Source organism: Taeniopygia guttata, chromosome 12 (assembly GCF_048771995.1).
Source record: "Taeniopygia guttata chromosome 12, bTaeGut7.mat, whole genome shotgun sequence".
NCBI classification, from domain to species: Eukaryota; Metazoa; Chordata; class Aves; order Passeriformes; family Estrildidae; genus Taeniopygia; species Taeniopygia guttata.
Window position 1 is genome coordinate 16210106 of NC_133037.1, and position 26214 is coordinate 16236319.

The following is a 26214-nucleotide window of genomic DNA, read 5'->3' on the forward strand; positions in this document are numbered from 1 at the left end:
ATTGTGTCAGCACAACACCAACAAAAACCTCTTCATGTCTCATTTCCTATTCTTCAATTAATTTTTTTGCAAGAGTAGAAAATTCCATGCACCATTCCATGCTGAAGTTCTGCACACTTGGTGTCCTATCAAACAACTGCCACCACCTCTAATGTTTTCAAATTTTTCCCTTCCTCTACATCCTACCCAAGCTTCACACCTGCTTCCTCATTGTAACTATTTTAATTCCCAGATGGTTGCTTTCTTGAGTCAGCCTCACCTCCAGTCTTCCCTTCCTGCCATTCCCACCTCTCTTCCCTGAAGCTCTCCACACAAACCCCTCAGTGATTTCCTGCACAAGTTCAGATTTACCAGACTTCACTGCAGATCTCTGTTCAGCTTTGCCCTTCCAGAGTCTCACCACTGCCAGTATTTCCTTTTCCTCAGAGATATTTTGTTTTCTCATTGCATAAACATTTCTTTATCTCTTCCATACTGACATGACTCTCCTAATCCATATAATCCCAGCATCCTTCTTTGCCAAGTCTTTTTTCCTTCAACAGTGAAATCTATTTAATAGTATTTGAGCAAAATCAAGTTATTTGTACAACTAACATGGTAGAGTTCATTAAATTATTCTGAATATAAATCTACCTCCTTCTTCCACTCATTCTCTCTCAAAATCTTATTTCTTACAATCAACTCAGATTCCACAAACCCCCATAAGACCTCCTGGGTGTTGTCACCTATTTGTTCCTGCATATCTACAATGTACTAACAAAATAAATAAATATAAATTGTTTTACTAGCTCCTGGTACTCTTGGAAGGCAGTAACAAATCCAGTAACAAATCCAGCCACAAATCCAGTCACTGTCTTTATCTTTGGGATAATACAAGTGAAATTACGATATTGGCCCAACAAATCCTTACAGGAGTTTTCCTAAACTTTCTGTTACTTTTAAAGCAGAAAGATTTCTGAATAACCCCTAGCAATCCAAGGGTAGGCATGGGATCTCTGCAGGAAGATTTGGAGCTGTCCTGAGGCGAATCATTTCAACAGTTCCTTGAAGGGTCCCACATTATTGCTCAACACCCTAAAATATGCTGGAACATTACTCATGTCAAACTAATTGCCTGGGAGGAAGGAAATCAGTTTTACTCTCATTGCTGGAAAAAACTGAAATACTGAGATCTGTCACATATCCTCGAGAAGAGGACAAGTGTGAGGGAAATTATGTTTGCCAGGGCCTTGAGCATTTCTGTGGTATATATATACAATATAAGTATTGTCCAGATTTCCAGAACTAATAATCAAATAAGAAACAAATTATTGGCTCCCCTGAACAATTTGACTTATATAATCCTGAGTACACCCTCAGTACTGTCTTTCTGGTGTGTGGAGGCCATAAACTGGTCCGTGAGTAACTGAAATATTCACATCTCCAAGTTTTAAAGTACCGGCCACTTAAACATCAAACTCTAGTTTATATGCAGGAAGAGTTTGGGGTAGGGAAAGGAGATTAACTGGGAACATCCACAATGAAACACTGGAGCAGTCCTGGGGATCATTACTTACAGAATTAAATGTCGGCCTTGTTGTGCCCCCACATTTTTGTGGGGCACCTGTCCCGGCTCCGCTCGCCTGCCCTCCAGGCTGGGGGGCCTATGGGGCAATGGGATCAGGGGGCAACACAGTGGCAAGGGGGAAACAAAAAGTAAACTTTTCAAAGATTCAACAAGGACAGGCTTTACAAATTACAAAAGTCCGAAGTAAGAAATACCATAGTGAGAGAAAGGAAGAAAAAAACTGAGAAACAAACGAAAAAAAGGAAAATCCCCCAACCTCAAAGTGTCTCTCCCTCTCTATTTGGAACCAACACAACTAGAAAATATTCAGCAGATACTGTTTCCATTCACCATCACTTTGTCTGCAAAATTCTGTGCACTGATTTCTCTTGTTCCTGGCTCATCTTATTATACCCACTAATGGGTGATTAAATAAAACATTAGAGCAGCTGTTCTCAAATCTTTCAGAGCAGCTCCTTAAGAAAGGGATCACTCCACTGGCAGCTTCCTGAACCAGCAGAGTCACTACTTGGCTGCAATGTTCACAGCAGCTGCTTCTTTTGCAGAATACAGCAGGTGTTCCAAACATCTGTAATTCTGCCTTAGTGATTACAAACCACCTTCCCATTAACCAGGAAGCTCTGGGTACTCCATTCTGACATTCTCTGAGCAGAGGCATCAAACAGCATGTTTGACATTTAAAATTTAAATGCAGCAGTATGTAATGCAGTACAGCGGTCTTTAAAACTGAACCCAAAACTCAGCAGCATCCTTACTTACTTACTTCTAGTATTGTCTTCAGCCCACATGGAATCTTCATGAAGTCCCCTGGGCCATATTTAAGGATGCATTAAATATGAGTATGGACATCACAACATGTTTGTGGTCAGACTGCACATGATTCTGACTGTAATTTTAGTTGGAATTGTTCACCTGAGTGCAAATACGTCAGTTGAACTTCTCACTGTGATGCTGCTGTGACTGTAAGTATTGATCTGAAGTACTATAATGAAGGATTTAGAAATTCTTGAGGCCAACTATTGCATACAAGTTGTATATTGTAAAAGAAATGCCTTATAAAATCAGGCCTTGCTCTGCTAAATTACCAGCCGGCCTGTTATTTCTTCTAAGTGCAGCTAGCTAACTTCCCATGTGAAAAATCATAAGAATGAAAGCAGTTAACACAACAAGCTATTCTGGTAAGAAAACCATTTGCACCTGTTCTAAACAAGAAACCTGTCCCATAAGAATCACTGAAGAAAATATGTAAACAAACCACATACAGAGAGATTTGACAGATGTACACCCTAGCCATTTACCCACCAATAAACTGAGTGTCAGTATATTGCTGACCTATTAGGTTTAACACAGTGCCTTCTGATATTTCCTACAAAAATGAACTATGTGAATAAAGGATGGGCTTTTCCTGCATGAAGAAACTGAGTCCCATCTGCTTTGTTGCAACATCTAACTATAAGACACAGGAATGAGGGAGACTTGAAAACACAGTTTACTTTTCTGAACAGCAAAACTTGCATTCTCATGTGAGAAAGCACTTCCTCCTGGAGTGCCCCCAGTCCAGCTCACCTGTACAAAACTACTGTCTAATGCCATTAATGGGTGTCTTGTTTTCCAGCATCAGCAGCTTGTTGTGGGGGGAAACTCCCCTGACCTGCATTTCACCCCATGTGCCCACACCTCCTACCCGTGCAGGAACAGCTGCCTTGTGGTTTGCCAGTGGGAGTGTAGGAAATAGCAAACCTGTGTGAAGATGAGCGTCTCAGAGCTCCTGCTGTCCAAGCTGAGCACAAATCTGATGGACTGGAAAAGCTCCTGGATGCTGGAGCGGAACTGCTCCTCCTCCATTCCACAAGTAGCTCTGGAGTAAAGGATCCGAGATTGGACAATGAACTTGAAAAGATATTCCAAGGCCTTAAGGTGCAGGAGAGGAAGGAGAGCAAGACAGAGAAAAAGAGAGAAAGAAAAATAAAGGAGCTTTAAAGAGAACCAGGAAAGACTCTACATGCATAATAACTAAATTCATGAGCTTTAGAAAGGAGAATGAAAAACAGGCTTTATAAGTTACGTAACTTAGCTAAGAAAGAGCTACTCTTAGGCAAGTACCCATTCTCAACCAATAATCTTTGTTACTTGCATGTCCCACTAACAGAAAAATTATGCATTTACATCAAGGAGACAAATCTGAGTTACATAATTTGAGGAAAATTTTGGTCAAGGTAAAAAACTTCTGGTTTTCTCATGACTTGGCACAATGGTGTCTGAAGAAGCTATTCTGCTTTCTTTCAAAATTTTGTAAGTGGCATTATTTAGAACTGCACTGACTTGGCAGCAGTGCCCATGAAGAAGACACATTGTTCTGAGCAGCTGTAACAAGTCACTGCCCTATCACCAGTTCTGAAACACCAGCCCAGCAAGGTGACACTTCACACACCTCCTTGACACTGGCTGTGCACAACTGGCAATGCCAGAGTGTACCAAATATCAGGGACATCACTCCTTCTGTGAGTGCTTAACAGGATTCACCAGCAAAGCAGGATTGAGGGAAGACATAATTCATGTTTTGATGATATCCTCAAAACCCAGCACAGGAAAACAACAGGCTGGAGATTCAGCAATCACAGGCTGTATAGCAATCTTAGTAATATTTCACTGTATTCCATGGAAAATATTCTTGTCTCACTTCAATGCTGGGAAACTGGAAGTTAATTCAAATACAAGTTTTGCTCCCAAGAGATATTTTTGCACCCATAAGAGTCCCTCACTGAACCACCACACAACATGCACAAGTATGCAATGCTATGTTGTAAGCTTTAGAATGCCACAGCTTTAAGGATATAGAATGGGAATGTGAAATTCCTCATAAAGCCATCATGGATTTCAAAATGCCATTGACTCTTACAGCCTTTCCTCCCCCTAGAAATGATGGCAACTTTGGTAATTAGCAGTTATTATTTATACTTCTGTACTAAACCATCTCCCAGTGAAGCTTCCCTACACCAGAGAACTTCATCAGGAAGTATCAGCTGTGTTCCCAACTCCTTTCCAGACAAAGGCCACTTGGTTCCCAGTCAGCTCTCCAAGGCTGACAGCCCTGTGCCAACACCAAACCCAGCACATGCAGCGATCGTAGGAGCTGCTTTAGGCCTTCAGTACACACAACCATGGTTCTCATCTGAAGGCTCATAACTTCAATGTCAGGATTACGTTTTGCAGTGAATCAGAGCATTTGCATGTGAATCTCCACAATTCCCTGCGGAAGGTGAGATAGCAGGGCTCAGAACACTGTACTTCCTTAGCACAGACAATGAGTCCACACAGGCAATGAACCAAAGGGTTCCCAGTATTTGCACACGTGGCTGAGATGCTAAAAACACAAACCAAGTCTTGGTAGCACAACTCAGCACCAGGACCAGCTTTGGTTCTTGCTACCTACAGCATCACAAATATGATGTGTATTTGTGCCTAAAGACATACAAATGTACTGAGATAAAACCCCAGCCTTCAGTGATGTTTGCATCATATAAAAGATTAGTGTCAAATTAAAGAAGGTCCCTTACAAACACAGTCTGTGTGCAGGTTCATGTAACACGTGAGCACCTCTGCCCTGTGACCAGCAGGGAAGACTCAGGGAAAACCTCCTGAGGGAGAAAAGCCCTTGCTGTTGGTTCCCTAATATAGGCAAAACTCACATACAGTTCTGCTGGAAGATAACTGAAGCTGGAAGGGCATTTCCTTGACACAGTTCCTTAGTTCTTAATTTCCTCAGGGACAGCAAAACTGGCTGTGGAGCCATTCATGGACACTTGGTTACAGAAATCCCCTGGGAGGCACAGGCAGCTGTTCCTGGATGGAGCTTTTGTGGAGCTTTGTATAGGGCACAATAAAGGAGTGTGATGCTGTGTTCTAGGTAGAAATGTCCTTTCAGTTACAGCTTCTCCAAGTTGCACAGAAGGTTTTGAAAATAAAAGCAGTCTTGAGGGAGGTAAAAAATTTTAGAAGTCCTCTAGATCTCTGTTTGCTAATGCCAGGGTTGGAAATCAGAATCCTATGAGACATCTGCGTGTCCATCACGAATGGACATGAGCAGTCAGGAGTCGTAAGAGTGCAGAGTATTTCAGCACCAGCTTTAGGGCACTACACTGAACAGATAATTCAGGGGAAAAGGGATATAGAGCTATCCTGTTTCCTCAGTCAAAGAACTTCTAATGCAAGGAGTGTGGTGAACACATCAAAACCACAGAAATCCCTAACAGTAGAATCTGGTACTAGTAATGACACATTAGCAATGATAACGTCTTTGGTACAAACTTGCTCCAAATGCCTGAATTAAAATCTGGAAACAAAGAAGGAAATCAATCACTTCACCGTAATGGGAGAAGATAAAGACCTGAATTTGGGCCTGCAAAAGATACCTGCAAAGGCAACTGTCTGAATAAGATGTGACAGCAGTGTGGGTGGCAGAGGATGTGCTGTCAGGTCTGCACAAACTCTGCTTGTAATTTTAATTCCTGTGCTTGGAAAGGCTTGGGCTGTCAGGTCTGCAGACTGACCTCCCTCACAGAGGAAATGGCCACATTCCAGGCCAGCACTTGAGAGCCTGGGTAAGCAAAGAGCTGCATTGGAGGCTGAGACACAAGGTACCATATTCACAAACTGACTTCCCTAACCCCAGCTGCTGAAAGACATTCCAGCATTCCTGTCATTACTATTTCCAAACAGGACTGCTATGAGGTTAAAAAAATGCAGATCACATAGGGACAATATCCTGCATCTCTATTTGCTGCCCTGCATAAAGCACTAATGAGTGGTTTGAGAGAGAAGAAAACCTCCTCGAAGTCATTCCAGCTGGAGATCTTCCTCTCATCTCATAGCTTTAATAGCTTTTTTCTCAATTAAAAAAAAAAAAAAGATAACGATTAAAAAAAAGAATGAGAAAGTTCCTAATTCCTCGAAAATGCATCTTTGACCTATTTTTACCATTCCATATGAATCTGTGGTTGAAAATTCCAAAGAAGATGTTCCTAAGAATGTCAATATCTACAAAGCCAAAGCAAGCACTGGTGTAATGCCCTTGTATTACCTGAATATGATTCTAGCAGGGGATGTGGAAAGTGAGAGGATGACACTGGCAGTGTCCTTCACCTGGAAGAGGTTACACCTATTTGAACTGACAAGTGACAAAATCCAAATGCTGATCACTGCCACTGCTTCCAGTTCTCCAAGTGCCCAGGCTCAGGTGTTAGGACACCAGTCCCCTTGGAGGCAGAAGGTGCAGGTGGGCATTCACTCAAAGAAAAACATCTTCCCGCAAATGTTGGCATCTTGTATTTATGCACTTGACACACTGACTTCCAGGCTTACTAATACACATGGTAAAATGACTATTTGTTCTCTGATTTCTCTGCAATAGCACCAAAACATTCCTGGTGTTTCTCACAGCTGTGTCTCCCTGGGACGTCATGCTTCCATCACAGAACCATAGATCAGGTCCTGTGCTACTTCTGAGGATTTTCATCCAGTTAAAAACTCATTTATCTGCTGCTTAAAATACTCCAGGGCTTCAGCCCTGGTACAACGGAGCTGTGTCACAGCCAGAAATGAAGAGTGAAACTTTGATCCATAGCACCCATGCCTGATACACTCAAAACTACTGCTGCTTGGAGGGCAAGATGTAGCCCACATCAATGGAGTATTTATGCACTGGCCATGGATGTAAGTCCCACTTAAATTCTCCACAGGGTTGCAAGAGGGCTTAAAGGGACTTAATTATTTCAAATTTTTTCAGCACAATCTCCTCCTAAAACTAAAACCTGTGGCTATATAAAAAAAAATCTGGTTAAACAATTATAGGAAAGCAGTGTCACACTACCCTTGATTCCATGTACAGCTTTCCCAGCCCCTCTGTGGCCCCAGAGGAAGCAGTGCTCCCTTATACCTACTCTCATTGCCTCCTGGATGTGGTCCTGGCGCACCAGCTCGGCCGAGCGGTCCATGTACCACTTCAGACAGCGGATCAGCTCCCTGAGGGGACAGCGAAGAGCAACCTTCAGCACCAGCTCTGACAGTCAGACATTTCCGTTTTAGGGAGAGAGCTCTAAACCAGTCTCATTTCTCTTTACTTCAGGGGTCAGTTACTGCTGTCCTTGATAATGAATTTACATAGTATTCACATTTATTTAAGTTTCAAAACCAGAAAATTATTTCTTCTCTGTAATTGACTTGGAGGAACATGAGGAGCACTAAGAGCACATAAAAAAGATGTTATTAGAAAGATAGCTTTGATAAGCTATGGTTTTAAGACCAAAATATACATTTGTTGTAACAAGAAATCCCAGCTCTCAACTTAGTAAGAAGCTTTTAGAAACTGAAATCACAAAGAAAATACCTGCATCTATTTTGCTAAGTACATGAGACCATCTGGACTAACTTACAAAGCTGTATTAAACCCATGTTTTATTTCAGACATCAGATTACCAAAAAATATTTGTTTAGTCTGAAAGAGGTCCTAATTAACACAAAGCAGAACACCTTTTTACCCTCTGAACATGACTATGCCTTCCAGTGTTGTATGCTATCTATGGAGTTTTACCTGCCATTGATAGAGTATTTTTTAAACTTATTTTAATTACACAAAAATGTGAATTGCTTAAAAGAATCAAAAGAAATTATTAGCTGTTTTTAATAGTTTACTATGGCCAAAGACAGAATATACTCAGATATACAAAAGCAATGGTCTAAAAGAAAAACCCAAAACCTGAAGGGTAACTGCTTTCAATAAGTCTGTCTCATTCTCTTATGCAAAACTCTTTTGAATACCAGAATATAAGGCAGAATCAAAGTGATAGTGAAATTTAAATTTCTGATCTACTGAAATTAAATTGTAACCAAATAGAACAACTTATGTGAATGTCTACTTAGAAGTTACAATTAGTTCTCTAAGCTTTCACACAAGTCATGTATCCCAACATCCTTAAGACGAGTAATGCATTTGCTCTTGGGAGCTCATTTGTATAGACTACAGACTGATAATAAGTTGTTGCTGAGTGTCTCTTCAGTTAAAGAAAAGGGAAGGGGAAGGGGAAGGGGAAGGGAAAAAAATTTGCCAGTCCAGAAGGGAAAGAGAAATGCCCAACCATGCTCAGCCACTGGTGACATTTGGCAGCTTTTCCCTACAGTTGTGCTTCCAGGTTGAGTAGCTCTACTTTTGGGGACACTGCTGCCAGAAAGGTTGTGATCCTGATGGCGCCACCATTCCCAAGCTTGGTGATGCCACCTCTCAAAGTGGGGAACACAAGACCTACTTGTAAGCCAGAGCTCCTGCAAAGTGCTTCTGGATGTAGGTGTCCATCACAGGGCGGAAGTGGAAGTACTTGCTGTCACGGAGCAGGTTGATGATGAACACCTGGGGACACAGAGAAGGGAACCCAACTCAAGGAATTGCACATTGCTGCCAAGTGTCTACAAACAAGTGACCCAAGGTAAGGAGCATTCAAATACATGAGCTGCTTTAAACAGTCACTGCTGTGTTATCAGGTATTATCAGTTGCTTCTCCCACATGACATAAATACTGCTGCCCCTACATGTGCTGAACTCAGCCTGCCCTGCTCACCCAAGACCATTACAGAATGCATGGCTGGATCCAGCTGAGCATTTCGTATTTGACAGGAGTACAGTACTAGTAACATGATCATAAGAAACTTAAAACTCACTGAGCATGAGATAAATAACAATCGAGCAGCTTACCAGAGACTGAAAGACCAACAGACCATATTTCTCTGTGTTGTCATCCAAAACTACAAACAACGTGTCCAGAATATCTTGTAGGAACTAAAATGACATGAACAAAGAATTTCAACTTAAACTGTATTCAAAAGGTTATTTCTCCCCTGCTTTAATTAATTCGTACATGTTAATATCGTTGTGAAACACCTGCCAGGGATAAATCACTTCAGGTTCACCCATATGATGTGATATATTTTAATTTGATTTTACAAAGAAAATTTTTTCTCTTTATTCTGCAAGGAATATTTTCAAGCAAAAGTGTCAGAAAACCAAAAAATAAGAAAGATGTACTATATACCTGATATTAAATTTTGACTGAGTGTTCCTCTCACTTTTAGCTGACTGGAAGTGCTGCCTGACACCAGTGGCAAAAGAACTTGCTCTCATTCTCAAATCATTGGAGTCTCAGGTACTGTTCAGCATCAAATCTGAAGCTGGGCAGTACATTAAATTATGTTTAACACTGAAATTTTTGTTAAATGACAGAAAGTAAACTTTTCTAACAAGCATTAATTTGGGCAAGTTACATGTTGCCAATTGCTTCTTTCACCCTTAACTCCACAGCTTGTTGAGCACTGACAGTTCAGTGATTTTCCCTCTGAAAGCCAGTCTCCAAAATGATGAGTGTGAAGGAGGGTGCTGGAGATCATTAACTGCACATTCTCTCATGATTTTTTAATCTGTTCTACTTAAATTTCTGATGTGGACAACAAGAAATAAATTATAACAATTTATGAAGTCTCTGAAATGATAAAATGTCTTTTTTTCTGACTTATTACATTCTGTTCTTCATATCCCAGTGCCAAATGACAGCTGATTTATGGGGAGAATCAATTACTTCTCCCCATGCAATAATTCAATCCATATCTTTCTTTTTCTTTATAAAAACCAGATACTTGTACTGCCCTACAAATGAAGTGTACAAAACATGACATTCTTGAAGAATTCCAATATAAATGGGATTTGTGCTCCCCTGTTACTGTTACCAAATTATCACAAAGAGTAACATTCCAGATACAGCAGCACTCAAATGAGTTACAGTGAAGTGGCTTTAATGATAAACTACTTATTATGCAATAGGATTTGTCTTCTGTTTCTATTCCGTGATTGTTTGTGTTAGAAAACAGCTTTTACTTCCAGATTTATAGAAATAAATCCTAGAGAAAGTTCTCAGCACACCTAAGATTATCAGAGGCATATCTGGAATGAACTTTGTTTTGCTGTGACCACAAGTATTCAAACGCAGTTGGAAGTTCCTGGGCCCTAAGGAAGCTCAGGCCACACAAGATTATCATGTAGAGCAAGAGTAGCTACAAAACCTGGTGAAATGATGAGCTGGCAGACAGAAGACTGGTGCACTGCTGGCTGGATGCACCAGAGAGTCCCTGCCAGGGTCTGTGTCTGCACCAGCAGCTGTGTGGGACTGCAGACTGGAACCACTGGTGCTGAGGACCCAGCACATGTGGCTGAGAGAATTTAACTAAGGATTAGCTCTGGTTTGATCCCACAGACTGACTGTGCACTAATTCTCAAGCGTATCTTCCTGTCCAGTTTCACATAATAATAAAATCCCAATTCATACAGGGTGGAAATTCACAATGTGAATCAAAAATCACAGTAAGAGGCAGCCTTCAGAAGTGGCCTGCAGGTCTGAACTCACTGCCTATCACAAACACATCCAAAGACTGTTATTTCATGTAGTACCTTAACAATCTCCTCGCCACTGACATGCCTCAGTCTTCCCAGAATATCCATCACTCGATCGGGGTAAGCTTTCCATTTGAGCAGGGCAAGCAGATCCACTGCAGAGAGAGGGAGGAAGAGCTAGAACCACACACAGAAGGAAGAATGGCAACCCCAGACCCATCAGAGATTGATCACCTTGCACTTCACCTCTTGATGCAGTCCACACTTCTTGGGAGATGACATATATATACATATAATGGAAAAAAAGAAGTACAATATGGAATGAGTCAATACTGCTAATGGAGAAAGGAATGGAGGAATGGTAAAGGGCTTTGAAAAGAGTAAAGGCTGCATTTTCCCCTATGTGACTTGACACTGCACTGTGGACAATCCACTCCTGTCTGCTTGTGCTTTAGGGATGTTGCTGTAAAAAAAATCTTATTTACTCAGCCATTCTTTAAAAGCCAAGCAAAGCAAACTCTGGATTGTGTAGAAGAGCTAACAATTAAATTTTTTTCTCTCTTTCCTAACTCCTGCTGCCTTGGGCAGTTCTGAGGGATCAGCAACTCACCATTCTGGGTCAGTTTGGTAGAAGAGAGCTGTGTGGAGACTGAGAAGGTCTCTTTGGTGCTGCGCTGGAAGATGAGGCTGGAGGGGATGTTGGGGCAGCCGTTGTAATCCTCCTTGCAGCAGGGCAGCCCCAGGTAGAGCGCGTGGTTGTTGAACGTGCTGTTCTCATCGCACTGCGGGGACAGCACAAGAGATGGAGTTGCACCTTGTCCATCCCATCCCACACACCCACAGCCTGTCAGCAGCTCCCCAACAGTGCCCATGTTGGGATTGTTGTGGGTGTACACCAACACTTCTAAGGAAAAGCTGTGCTTGGGGGCCTGGACACACCCAGAAGAGATCAGCTCTACAGTGATCTCCAACCACTGCCTCGTTAGAACTCACCAGATCTTCCAGATGTAAACTTAGTGCTGCTGCCTGAAAATTGTACTAACAAATAAACCCAGGTGAATCAGCAGGAAGGAAAAACCCCAAAGCCCAAATCTCTTGCTGCAGGGCAGCCAAGCTGTGGGGCTGCAGCACGAGGCATTTCAATCCAGCACAATGTCATCTTACAAATGCACAGAGCAATGCCTTAGGCTGGTAGATATGCTGAATGCTCATGAACACCAGCGTGTTTGAAGCCAAAATGGATGGGATTAATAGCAGATAATCATTATCATCAGGATGGAAAAGGTAAGCTGCACCTAGAATAGAAGGCTCTAGCCAAACCACGTGATTTTGAATGTATAAAATTTTGAAACTGCTATTAATCTGTTCCTCACAAACTTCTAATAAGGGGGAGATGGATAATGTAATGAACATTACTCATGTAAGTAATGAAGTAGAGATGAGCAATGAAAAGTCTGCAGAGAACTGGTACCTTATAAACATAAAGCTCATGGATATCATCTGACAAGGTCGTGCCATCATCTCTCATCAATGGCGTGAATGCAAAACCAAAAAGCTTCTTTTCTCCCTTGTCTTTTGCTGTAGCAAGAGACAGAAAGAAGGAATTGTATTTGTGCATACCCTGTCAATATATATAAAATTACTCACCAACTTCTCCACATGCCTGAAAGAAAACAAACAGCTACATAACAAACAACTTTTCTCATTCTAATTCTGATTTCTTTTTTCTAGTTCTATGTAAAGCACTGACAAGCTTCAAATCAAACACAGACATGCCAAACATAGCAAAATCTAAACTGTTTATCCTGCAAAGAAAACATTCTACAGAAAAACAGAACAAAAGAACAGCAGGGACAAACATCTACAAAGTGCTTTGCCCTGCACTGATTGTTCACCATGTTTTTAGCGTGCTGTTTGATAAATTCAGCAAAAGGTTGCTTAGCAGAGCCCCTTCACTGTATTTCAGGCTGGCCTCCCTTTGCTGCCTTCCAGCCAGCGACAGGCTCATGCAGATGGAGCTGGCAGTGGCAGTTTGGCGGCCAGGGGCACTCACTGGAGCAGTGGCGGAACTCGAAGCGCAGGTGGGAGCCGCGGAAGCGGTCGATGGGGATGGGCAGTTTGATGATCTCGCCCCAGCGCGGGCTGTTGTTGTGGTACAGCACGAAGGAGTGGTACGCGCTCCGGCTCGGCTCGCCCGAGCCCAGGCTGATGCAGTCCTGCCACCGAAGGAAACGACCAGCATTAAACACCACATCACCACCTGGGAGTCATTTTATCAGCCAGTGATAACCTTTATATAATTTATGGCATTCTGTAGAGTCAGAAGCAGAAATTCAGACACAAGATGAAATGTGAAATTTTTAGTAAATCTCGAAACTTTGGTTTGGGTCAAAGGGTGAACTAAGAGACCTGTACTGCTGGATGAATCCCAGTATCTTAAGTTTTTATTTAAGCTAAGTGTTCCATCAAGTACTGAGTAGATACAATAAACACCTAAGTCCAGATATATAAAACCAAGTCCAAGAAATAGGACATAGTAGGACCATCACTTATAATATCAGCCTTCTGTGAAAAGATCCTTTAAGCAGATTTCTGCTTCAGTATCTCAGTTCAGAAGTGATAAGTCACCTTTCCAAGCTCTTTAAAAATGTTCATCTTTCAAAACTACAACTATCCAGCCTCACCAAGTGTACCAGAAACTTCTAATCAAGTCACTTCCTCAGTGGTAAGCAAAGAATTTCTGTGTAATACTCATCACCTAAAAACATAACTGGATCTAAATTTCTGCCCTCAGATCTGACAAACTCAGAGATCTTGCCCAATCTACGCCTTCACAAAGATACAGATGAAGAAAAACATGAACTGATACTGTTCAGAAAATAAAAACTTCTTAGAATACAAGTGAAGGAAAATAGGATAAATATTGAAGTCCTGAAATAAGGACAGTAAAAGGTTCCCATGCTCTAGACCCAGCACTTGCAAAGAGTTGCAGGAGACACAATATCTCACAAAACCAAGCAGAATAAAGACAGCCTGGAGATTCTTTACTTTTAGCATGTCCAAGGATAATGAATCCAGGAAGAAACAAGCTAAGTAGACTAGGAATAAGACATGTAATATAAATTCTGATGTAAAACTCCCCCATGGAACAATGTGATGACAAGAATTGCTACTGGTCATTTCCCCTAGGCATCTACAAATTCTAACCCAAGAAAATACCAGAAATGTTGATTTTTTTAATCTGTAACCATCTGACTGCCCAGTCAAGAATATCCCATTAACTAAACCCAGTTAGTTCAACATCTGTCAAAAATCTGCTGGTTTAGAGAAAGCTAAGAATCTATGAAGGAGCCCAAAAGGGAAGAAATGTTCTCTGGAATTCTGGGATTCAATGCAAGGACAGAATGTGTTGACAGGGACTCACTGCAAAGCTTCTGATCCAAACTGAGTGACTGAAGGCTGAACTCACACAACTCAGTCCTCTCAAATAATCCTCAAAACCACATGGGATAAGCCATAACCCCACATTTTTTTAATACAGCAGCAAGAATTAAGTGTTGTAGATAACAGGTTAGTAGAGAGCAGTGCCAGTACTGCAACCCAGAACACCTGTAAGATCCCAGTTCTATTCTATAGCAAGAGTTAATGGTTGGACTTCAAGACAGCAATTCCAAAACCTCATTCTGCATTAGGATGCAAACAAAACAGTATTTCTATTTTCTGTACAATGTACAGTAAAAATTCAAATTTTAATGTGAGCTTTTTTTGTCCCATCAAGAAACCACCTGCTCTAGCTGACAAACTGCCAGTCTTTGAATGCAGTTGCATGCTATGAACTTCAAATAAATCAATAGTCTCTCCTTCTGGTTGTTAACTTTGTTCCCATGCAGTTATACTACAATCTATTGTCTGAGGAGGGCAGACTGGTAAATCTTTAATTCTAAATTGTGATCTGCAAAATACAAACATCAGACTAATCTCCAGATACCTGGTGACCCTGAGACCCAAATATACAGGGCAAATAGAGGGCAGAGGCAGGGAAGGGAAACTAAACTAGAAAAATTATCAGGAAATTTCTATTGTTGAAGGTGTGCCTTGCAATTCATAGGCTATTCCTGCTACTGGGATAGAAAGAAGAAAAAAGTGAGAAATATGTCAAAGGATTTTTTTTTTCAGACTATATTGAAAGATAATAACAATTGAGTAATACCATTTTGAGAAGGAAATACTCATTTTCATTTTGAACAGCACTACATTCTAGAGATAATTTTACTCCTTTCAATAGGACTATTTCTGGATCAAAATACACTCAGCAGCAATGAGGACCTGAGAAAACTCTCATTAATGCTGTGCATGGCTCTGCTAAAGGTTTCACAAAGGCACAATTCAGATTTGGGTTGTGCTGCTGGTTGGGACAAGTTTAAGATTTTACTCTAATATCAGATGAAAACTCTGGCCACTTCCCCCATCCTGTGTAACTGCACACAGTGTCTCAGTTGGCAGCTCTGCTCCAGAAAGGCCATGGGGCAGGAATGGTGGAGGGTATTCCAGCCAGGAGCAGCAGTGCTCCAGGGTCAATGAGCTCTCAGTGTTCTGCCCACATTCACAGGCATCATGAAACACCAGGAACCAAAGATCACCCAGACACAAACCAAGTGTCTTTGCTGCTGCTTTGACTGCATCCATACAGAAGAGCAATACCATAAAAACTGGGACAGAGAGTTTCTTTTAAATATGTGGCCTAAATTTTAAAACTCCACAAAGGTCTTTTATGGCAAATCCTAGAATGGTTTGGGTTGGAAAGGACTTTAAAGCTCATCTTGCTCCAAGCCCCTGCCATTGGCAGGGACACCTTCCACCAGACCAGGCTGCTCAGAGTTCCATTCAACCTGGCCTTGAGCACTTCCAGGCATGGGACAGCCAGTTTCTCAGGACAATCTGTTCACCTGATTTTTTTCCTAATTGGACTGACCATCCTTTCCAGTGTTTGTGCCATGTCTGTCCCAGTCTCCCATGTAAAGCCCCAATGTACTTTCCAAAGGTAATAACAGGCAAAGACAAGGAAAAACCAACTTCATCTCTGTGAATGACCAGTGCAACTAAAATCACTCAAGTTAAGACTGATAATGTCTAGAAATTATCTGGCTTTTGTATATAATCGTTAGACACCATTATGTATCAGCATTTGAAGATGCTGATACTGCAGATTGAGGCACTTCTCTTTGTCCTTGGCAGACTGAAATCAACTGATGATTATAACTTTGCCACTCAGTTTGAAAAGCTTCGGCAGAAAAGGAATCTGATCTTCCTGCAGCAGCTCTGGGCACAAATGAGTTCCTTACAAGAAATACACTTTCTATTTAATGAAACCACAAGCAGTTGTAGTAATGAAAGTTCTCCTTTCAATTAAAAGCAGAAGATAGTGGCAATGTATTTGGTACACACTTCTAGGTGTATAGATTCTCCACAGTAATGGCTACAAAGCCCATTTTATTGCAGTGGAGGTAAAAGAAATGGTAGGGGGAAGTTATTTCTGATAGCTGCTCACGCTGAAATACTTCCTGTTTACTTCTCTATATTCACAACCTCCCACCCACCTCCTTTTCTTCAATAAAACTAAAAGAACAGAGGAGGTAAAACAGGAAACATAAACAATCCCCATTCCCAGCTGTAATGGAGCCAACCCAGGGTGAAATTTTATTCCAAGTTGTTTTCCAGAACTACACTCAGTTCTGTAACCCAACAACTCAGATTTAAAAGTCTCCCTTGGAATCACATTTCATCATGTTGTATGGCACATATTATTTAATTTTAGATATGCCTATACTTCTTAGTTCTGATTACAGTTACTCTATTTTTTTTTTCATTTAGCCACTGACATCACATTTGGAAATCACACAGGCTTTTCAGTTTATGAGTATTTTCTCCAAGTCTTCTATCCCCATATAAGGGAAGTGCTCCAAATCCTTACAGATTTATAACTGACCATAACACACAGCTTACAAACTTCACAATAAAAAAAAAAAAAGAGAGAGATAGTTTTATTTTAACTCTTCTCTTGCATCAGAGACTCTGGAACAAGAGGTTGTTTCCCTGCAGGGAGCAGCTGAGGCTCTCAGGGAAAGGAGCACTTACCTTCAGGATTTCTCCATCAGCATAGAGCACATACATGGTCACCTCGATGTTCTTCTGCACACTTTTGCCACCCCTTTCGAAGTCCCCCTTCTCCAGGGTCAGGTACAGGTCATTCCTGATGTCACCTGCAGGGACAAAGCAGAGCCACAGCCTTAAACTCCACAGGGGACACCGGGCCGTCCCAGCTCCATTCTCAAATCGTTCTCTGTGTTCTGCAAGACGATGGCTGATGCCCAAACCATTCCAAGCAGCAAGTTAATTGTTAATAAGGATGAACAGTTTAATATCAGTGCATAAAATCAGACCATTGTTAGTAATGCCTTTAATAATGTGAGCTCAGGATCAGTACTGGTTTTAATTATGTAAGTGGGGAAGGGAAAAACCTCTTACTGCTATACTGTGCCTTGTTAGCTGAGCTGGAAGTGTCAGGCTGAGCCTGACAAAACATCCTCAGCTTCAGACTCCCCATTTCCAATATATTTAACAAAAAATAAGTATTTTTGTGACGATCACAATAACATTATATTCAGTTAGCCTTTCAAGCATTTTCTGTATTTTCATCATTTCTTTTTATCATAACAACAAAATAAAAGCAGCCTGTTTGAGAACCTGATCACAATTCAGTTCTGATGGATTAGAAATGAATTCTAAATGTAATTTTTGCTAGATTTCTGGCTGGCCTTTGGCATCCATATGCATGGTTATATGAAAGCAGGCAGTATGGACACTTGCCAGCTTCTCACTACGTCATTTTCAGGAGCTTTCAGACCAAATTACTATATTCAGAAATAGAAATGCTTGTGCCTCAGCATCTTGTTATTCTGAATTTCACAGACTCTATCTCACTTGGTTTGGTTTTATTTTAGAATCTGATTTGGGAAGCTGCTTACAAAACTAATGTGCTCAGTTCTAAGGCCTACACCAAAAGGATAGCAGGTACCACCTATTTTTCTGGAAGATTTAGTTACTGCACCATTTTATGATGGTTCATACATAACATTATTTTTATCTACTTGCCAGAAAGGCAAACATACTAAAGGGCAATAAATAAAAATACCACAAACAAATAAACAAAAAACCAAACAAAAAAAATTAAACCCTTTCAAGGCAAGTATTTTGTTAATCAGCCCCAAGACACTAAATAACAAAGTAATGCAACAAAGCAGAGATTACTTCAATGTCTGACTTCTTCCACTTGGAGAAACTGATGCAGTTAAATCTCTGTATTAATCAGAAGCACAATGAAAAAAGGCAGCATTTGCTCTCAGGCACTGAGGGACATCCTTTTGTGCCCCTCAAAGCAGCGCTTCAAATTCTTCCTGAAATCTAAAACCCCAGAGAACTTGTTCCTTAATTTACTGTAGGGACAAACAATAGAAGCTCTCAGTCCTGCCTTTGCTTTCAGTTTTATTTCTGGAGATAAGTACAACTCTTTCAGCATGGAAAATCCAGCTTTGTGGCTGCAGTCAGTGCTTCCTGCTGGGAACTCTCTGTGAATGGCAATCTGTGTGCAGAACGTGCTCCTTTTTCCAGGAGCTTCCCTCTCCTGCAGGGTCAGTGCTGGGAACACCCCCCAGCCAGAGGCTGAGCTGCCAGGGGGCATCAACAGGGAAAAGATGACAGCAAGAGCTTGGTGAAAGACCTCAGGTATTGGATCTGGTTTGGCTTATTAAAGCACAGCATCAAATGCAACAATCCACAATAGAGAAAATTGTCTTGGGGATCAAAATCAAGCTGATATACCTCTATCCTGATTATAGGGATAGCAAGGAAATACAAAATTCATCCCAAAGTATGGTTTAAGTTGGGCCTTTTGTTTTGAAAACCCTCCTGCTTGAAAGACTCCATTCCTTTCTCTCAGCAGTTTGCTCAATTAGGAAAAAAGGTTTCAATTTGTATGCTGTAAATCTTAATAGAAATTAATTGTACTCACTATAATTAGCATTTCAGAGCTCCCTACTTATGACCTCTTTTCTGGAAGGCAGTCTGGCTACACAAAGTCCAATGTCAGATAGCAAATCATTTTCCAGCCTAAATTAAAGGCAGCATTTGGTTATATATAGAATCTTATCTTCTATTAAGCTTAACAGGAGGGATATTACTCTACTAATTAAAAAAAAAAATGCCTTTGGGGTGGGGTGTAGAGGGATCTTAAAACCAGTCGATTTGCATAAAAGTTAAGGGAAAAGATGGGAAAATTTTAGTGAAATATATATATCGTGTGAAATATATATATATAATATATAGTGAAATATAACAGTGTATCTTCTATTATAAAAATAGTCTATTGGATCTTCAAAAAATAAAAAAGATCACTACGTAAAGTAAAAATAGGAAGCAAATGTATCTAACAAAGACAAAAAGCATTTAACCATCAGGTAGGGTGATTATTTTGGTGGAAATCACCTTTGTACAAGGAACAATCTCAACATGTCAGGTGACCCAAGGCCTCACAAGCATTTTGTTTTTCTCCATTTGCCTGTGGTTTTGAGGGATTTGAGCTCTGATACCCCAGTGGGTGGCACAGAACCCAGAAGAAATGCTTGAGCACAGAGCAGTTTATTGCAATCTCTGCTCTGAGTGTGCTCAGAGAGAAAGCTGAGCCACATGTGGGGCTGGGCATGCAGGGACAGCGGGCACAGGACACCTGGCACGGGACTGCACCACGGTGCCATCAGCAGGACCAGCAGTGCCCAGGCAGGAACCTGGGCACACAGGGCTTGGCCAGATTAATTCCATTGGGAAGAGACAAGGAGATCAATAATGAACTTGTTTAAGATGTCAGACCATTCATGCAAATTACTGCACAAACAGCCCTGTGCTTGTGACAGCAAATCTTGCATTTTGGGGGAAACCAGGCTGGTAGCTCAGCTAGGACCACAGGAGGTCTCAGACCTTCCCAAACAGCAGCACAGGGCAAAAAACTGGGTAAGCTGTGGCCTCCCACCATCAGAACAGGAATAAAAAGTACTAGAAGGCCAGTGGGCCATGGGTATTTATAGAGCAAAGCCTGCTGATGTCATTTTAAGCTGAGGTCCCTGTGCTGGATGGCTGTCAAGGATGAACTGAAAACCTTAGAGAGAGTTTCCAGAATGGGATTTGTTTCAAAGCCCATCTCTCTACAATTGTTTTCCAGTCAAAAACAATAGTAAACTTCTTTTTAGCATAATCCATGTGCTTTTTATACACATGGTTACTGACAGTAATTCTGTATCAAATGCCTTGAAAGACAGTATTTGCCATTATAATATATTAAAAAATTCTGATATTTTTGGGGGCTCTTTCTTTATCAATCCCCTTCACCTTTATTGGAGTTTTGTTTTGTTTGTCTGTTTTAACCTATTGACGAGGCCCAATATCCACTATACAGTTGTTTAAATTATAAAACATAAATAATAGTTTGGGGGAGCTCACTTGTATTGACCTCAAACTATTTTAATGGTAATGGGGGCAAAAAGGAGTGGTGGAAAAGGCTACATGAGCCAAATATTGATTTTGCATTTGCAGTATAAAGGAATGTACTGGAAGACTTTCAAATAGTTATTTATCATTTTCAAGACTTAATAACCTGGAGCAGCCCAACAGTCACTCCTTGTGCAGTCTCCAGCAGAAGAAATGGGAGTTTATCCTGACAGGGTGTGTAGGTTTTCCACTGGAAGACTGACCAGGTACTTATACTGCAAAACAGTAACAATTTACAGGAACTGTCTGTATTCAATCAAACACTTTTTATTCAGGAATCCTAAAGATTTTGGACACTAAGGACAGGAATGGTCCCTGTTTTGTGCAGAAGAATACTACATCAAAAAAGGGTACATAATTCACAGAAGTTTCTGCAGGAGAAAGAGACACAAATTTCTGGTCACTCAATTCTAACAACTTCTTTTTCTGAGCGTGGGATAAGTGGCAGCTCCCAGAAGTCTGTGTGTGTAGGCCTTGTTTCAACTAAGTAAAATAGTGATTTATCCAGAGAATATCGGACTTCTTCAGGTGAAAGTTTAGTCTTTTACAATTTAGGCAGCCAAGGCAGAAAAAAATCAGCATATTAATGTTTAGGTCTATTTTTATGAAATTGCTGTGCTGGTCCTATTCACTTAGGGCCCCACACTGTCATGCACTGTCTGCTGGACTCTCTAACACCCCTGGGTTTGGCTTCTCTTCAAAAAACTGTCACTTCACAGAAGAGTGAATGGGCAAGAAAGTTATTCAGAGTATCTTCCACAATGGCTTCTGAAGAAAACCCAACCCTGTGCATTTATGTCCCGTCCATAAATGAACAACCAGGGCCAGCCAGCATCACCCCAGTGACCTGAGCCAACTTACAGCAGCTCAAACTGAGGACTTGGCCAGCAAGGAAAGCTTTGAAGCAAAGCTTAAAGTGTAGAGGATTTGTGTTCATGTGCAGTGTTATCTATCACATGTTCTGGCTATTTGTTTGAGCTCCCTGAAGGGAACTGCTCTGCTTCCTAGCTGACACTCTCACATTTTCCTGGCCATTTCCTCTCTGCATGGCTCTTCCCAGGAAGCTGCTGCTTTGGAGGGACCAGTGATGGGTCCCTGACCTCAAACACCAAAACTCCACCCTCCCCTGGAGGTGCAGCTGCCTCCAGTGCACACACACAGCTACCCCTGAAGGGCAGGGGCTCCAGCACAGCTGAGACTGACAGGAGCAGCTTTGTGCTCATCACATCACTCCTCCAAACCAAAGGGACAAGGACAAACTGGCCAGGGGTCAGTGGGAAGCACCCCTGTCCAGCTTTCTGGCTGCCCCACAGGACTTGTTCCTCCCACTGTGTGACTGTGCCTGGCTTTAGCAGTGCCACCCCCTGTGACAGCCCTCTGCAGCCCCTCCATATTCCCCATATGCCCACTGCCTTCCTGGCACAGTCCCACTCTGGGGATCACATCCCATCCACTGCAGCAGCTCATTTCTCTGGCCCTTCACCAAACAGGCAGCAGGTTTTTTTAAGGCCTATATTCTTGAAATAGTTACAGTGAGCAACTATTAACATAATTGTGAGCAATATTACAGCAACAAGGGGAAACAAAGCTTTTATCTGCTGCTTCTATGGCAAATTAAATTAGCTTTTTTTTTCTCTAAAGAGAACATTATGCAAGTTTAATTCCGTGTGCTTCTCCAGCTTTCACTGAGCAACACAATTGTTTCAAAGAAAAGGGACAAGCAATACTTATTAGGTTATTTGCTCCCATTGTTTGACTTCTATGTATAGAAAAGATTGTATACAATGCCCTTTTTAAATGCAGTGATTTCCCTGGAATAGTTGCCTTTCAGTAATAGGAAGTTGGTTTTTAATGCTTTTTGTGTCTGCCAACTTTCCATTTCCACAAGTTTATTTATGACAATAATACTTTTTATTCACTCAAGAAGTAGACACTTTTTGGTGATAATTATTACATAATTATGGCTTTTGGTCTCGTTAACACTCTTGCCATGAACACTCTGAGAATGGTTGATAGATTTTACCATGTCCTTTCCTCAATGCATTTTTGCTATGACTTTGTGCTCACTGACTGAACAGATGCTGAGATGCTTCTCACCTGTTTCTTACTGATTCACCTGTCACAGTGACAAAATTTGCCTGAAACCCTGTGGTATGAAGAGAGACAAAGTTTTCACCTCCCTGTAACCAAAGTTTCCCTGTGATGTAATGATTTGCTGTCTTTATCGATCTCAGCATTCCATGGAAGATATGAAAATGGAAAAAAAGCAAGCAAAAAGCAAACATTACACAGAAAAGCAGAAACTTACACCCAACAATCTTCATCTCTGCACCAGAAACAAAGGGGAGAGAATAAAGGGAAAGGAACAGGAGAGAAGCCAGGAAATTAAGACAAGGAGAGAGAAAAAAAGAGAAAGAAACATCACTCACGAGTCAGAGATGAAGCATGCACTTTTCATCAGAGGATCAAAGGAAAAGACAGAATACTTATCAGCACATGGGCAAGGGGAAGGATGTCCTTGGAGGACTGACAAACACCAAGCCTGTGCAACAGATTTCTGCTCAGCAAGTCCTGCACAAAGCGCAGCTGCAATCCCCAAGGAGCAGCACAGGCCTCACTGCTCTCAGCTCTGGGAAAGGTTACATTGGCACCATTAGATGCACGGCCTTAAACCCAGGAACAATTTAGAAAAGGTATAAAAATCATCAAACCACAAATGAACAAAACCCCACCATAACTTCTTCAGGAGGCTGGTTTGACCAAGTCCCCTCTGACTTTGCCAAAAAAGATAGCTGAAGTCTTTATGATGCTCTTGTCAGATCACAACACAGTAGGAAACAAAGAACAGTTTATCTTTACAAAAGAAGGCAGGAAGGGTTGTTTTGTACAATATTAAGCTTGTTCTGCATAACCATGCAAGATACAAACCCATAAAGACCAGTTTCACTTTGTTTCTTAATGATGATCAGCTACCACTGATGCTGCTCCTATCTGAGGGACAGAAAAAGAGGGCTTGACACAGGGAGCTAATGCTACAGCTTAGGAAAAAAAAAAGGAATAGGAAAACAGTAATGAAACACAGCTCCGAATTTTCTATAGTTAAGATGTGCACATGTGAGAGGATTTCCTGTTAAAAAAGAAAATGAAAACATTCAAACCTATGACAAAAAAAAAATTAAATTGAAATGCTAGAGCTATTTACTTTTTTAAAAACAGATTTCTTGGTTCAGCAAAATGATCACTGCTTTTTTTACAAGTACTAGGTGACATAGTCTTTATTAATTTATTCATAAAAAACAATTTTAAACCACACTGTCCTGAAAAATCTGTATCCACTTGCAAAATACAAGTCATGAACTTTCTGTGCTGTTTTTTGGAAGAGGAAACCCTATGTTTAATGACAAACAGCTCTGAAGCAAAGCAAGGAAGAGGTAGTTTGACAAATACCATTAAAGCAGCAGACATGGCTGAGAACTGCTAATGTGCATGACAGGCTTCAGTTTTTGGTTAGGACTTTTAGTTCCTTTTTTTTTTGGTCATGTCTGTCCCCAGTGAATTATTTTTCACTTTAGACAATGCTCATAAAGCTAAGGAAGAATGTTTGAGCCTGGCTGTAGAAACAGAAGCACAAAGTCTATTGACAGTCATTCCTTGTTCATGCAGCTGGGTTAATCCACCTGAAAGGTAACACAACCCAAATGTTCTATCCTGATATCAGACAATCTCCAACCCCAACTGTTCTGCTAAAGAGCAAACAAAAAGCAAACAATCTGCCAAAAAGCTGATCTGTGTTAAAAGCAAACAGCAGGCAAATATCTCCTGTCACTAGAGTACATCAAACATAGTTTGATTTCAAAAAAGCCCTGATTAGTAATTAGACTGAACACTGTTTCCTGCATCAGTGGAGTTCTATTACATTTCAATCTCTTCATTTTCCAGAGATTTCATTATTCTGGGGAATACCCAAGATAGTGAAAGCCTTTGTTTGGAGCCCCATTCATGACTATCCCTCTCTTCACAGCTCCTCTCTACTCTGGCAATGTCCTCATTTATAACTACAGTTAAAACACTTGCTCAACTGCTTTGCTTTTCTTACCTGGTGTTTACAGACATGTACAAACTGCCTTTTCTCACAAATAGAAGCATTATTTTTACAATGCCTAAAGCTTTGCATCTAAACTCAATATATGAAAACCTCTTGTAGCATACCTGGAAACAAGAAGTTCTGTGCCCAGATCCTCTAGAGAGGCAGGAAGCATTTAACAGCAGAATGGTGATCCTTTCACACGTTTGTTTCTATCAATCAACATTTTGAGCATATATATGTGTGTGTGTGTGTGTGTGTGTGTGTGTGAGTATATAAATGTATATGAGTCCAATTCCAATCAGGTTATCATTTTAAAACCCCAGTGTCTTTTCCAAAAAGAACTGTGGTTCTCACAAAGAGAATTGGAAATTTGGATTAGTTGCAGTGAACAGAGAATTTTAAAAGCTTAGGGCAGGAGTCCTTTTTGTATGAGTTCTGCTGACCTGTTTGCTCTAGCCCTGGCCCAAAGCCTTGCCCAAAGCAGCAGATACAGGGAACACACTGTGCACTTTGCAGAGGGGCCAGGGCACAGAAAACAAAACAAAACAAAAACCACTCGGGAACACTGAGGACATGAAACTGTTCCTTCAGCTTCATTGGCCTGAAGCACCTGACGTACAGCTTTATCCACAGAAATGGAGGATCAAGCAGCTCTTGCAGGAGAATCAATTCCCTTGCACAGGTGTGTAAGTGTGGCACATCCAGCTGTGATCTCAGTTACAGCAGATCACTTTGCAGCTGCTGTGTCTGTACATCAGCCTACAATAATTCATCTTTTCCCTGTTTGATTGCTTTGGGTTATACCTGGAACTGCTATATAAGGTCATTAAGAACCAAAACTTCTAATTGGTTTTACAGCCCACATCATCTACTGCTCTGTTACCACCATTTTCAAGCTCATTTAGTAAATATACACATGTAGTTCTAAATCCTTTGACTCTTTAGTTTCTAGAAATGCTTCCCATCTACTCCCTATTTTATTGTGGTTTCTGAAGAGTTTCCATAACGAGGCTACAACTACTTCTGGTACTGATGTCTCACTGCAGCCTTCTGAGTAATAAAATCTAATGCTTTTCCCATTATGCTTTCACCAAATCTCCCATGTCTGTCAAGTCATCCTTGGCCTTGCTCATCACAGCAATGAAGTAATAGTTCAAATGCTACTAATTAGCAAACCCATTTCTTACCACACTGCAAAAGTCAAGCCACTGTAACACCAGGTTTTATGTGGTTGCATGACTGCCCACATTCTGGGTTCTTCTCTAAATGAACTCTTGGCTGTACTGGGGCTGCCAAGCCAAGAAGCATCTCCAGCTGCTGCTGCAGAGGTGAGGAGCAGAGGAAGCACAGCAGGGCTGCAGCCAAGCCAGTGCCTGGACCAGCTGCTCTGTGAGGCCAGAGGGAAAATCTGACCAGGTCTGCACCTTCTCTGCTTCTCATTACAAAAGGATCACCCAATTTCAAAAATATCACGGTAGCAAAGTGGAAACTCGTTTTTTCCAGGATTTGGATTGTTAGTAAGAAGAAATTTCA

General features: G+C 41.1%; 1 protein-coding gene across 8 annotated transcripts in view; it reads right to left on the minus strand.

The window, feature by feature from the left end:
- Nucleotides 1–26214, minus strand: part of DOCK3 (dedicator of cytokinesis 3) — a 182950-nt gene that overhangs the window by 52316 nt on the left and 104420 nt on the right. For all 8 annotated transcript variants that reach the window (XM_030282933.4, XM_030282932.4, XM_072935013.1 and 5 more), the window contains exons 15-23: nucleotides 17133–17257; nucleotides 13051–13213; nucleotides 12469–12575; nucleotides 11608–11779; nucleotides 11055–11152; nucleotides 9312–9395; nucleotides 8869–8969; nucleotides 7507–7588; nucleotides 3308–3478 (exon numbers count right to left, since the gene is read on the minus strand). In XM_030282933.4, coding sequence (XP_030138793.1) covers nucleotides 3308–3478; nucleotides 7507–7588; nucleotides 8869–8969; nucleotides 9312–9395; nucleotides 11055–11152; nucleotides 11608–11779; nucleotides 12469–12575; nucleotides 13051–13213; nucleotides 17133–17257 — 1103 coding nt within the window. The remainder of the gene's footprint in view (nucleotides 1–3307; nucleotides 3479–7506; nucleotides 7589–8868; nucleotides 8970–9311; nucleotides 9396–11054; nucleotides 11153–11607; nucleotides 11780–12468; nucleotides 12576–13050; nucleotides 13214–17132; nucleotides 17258–26214) is intronic.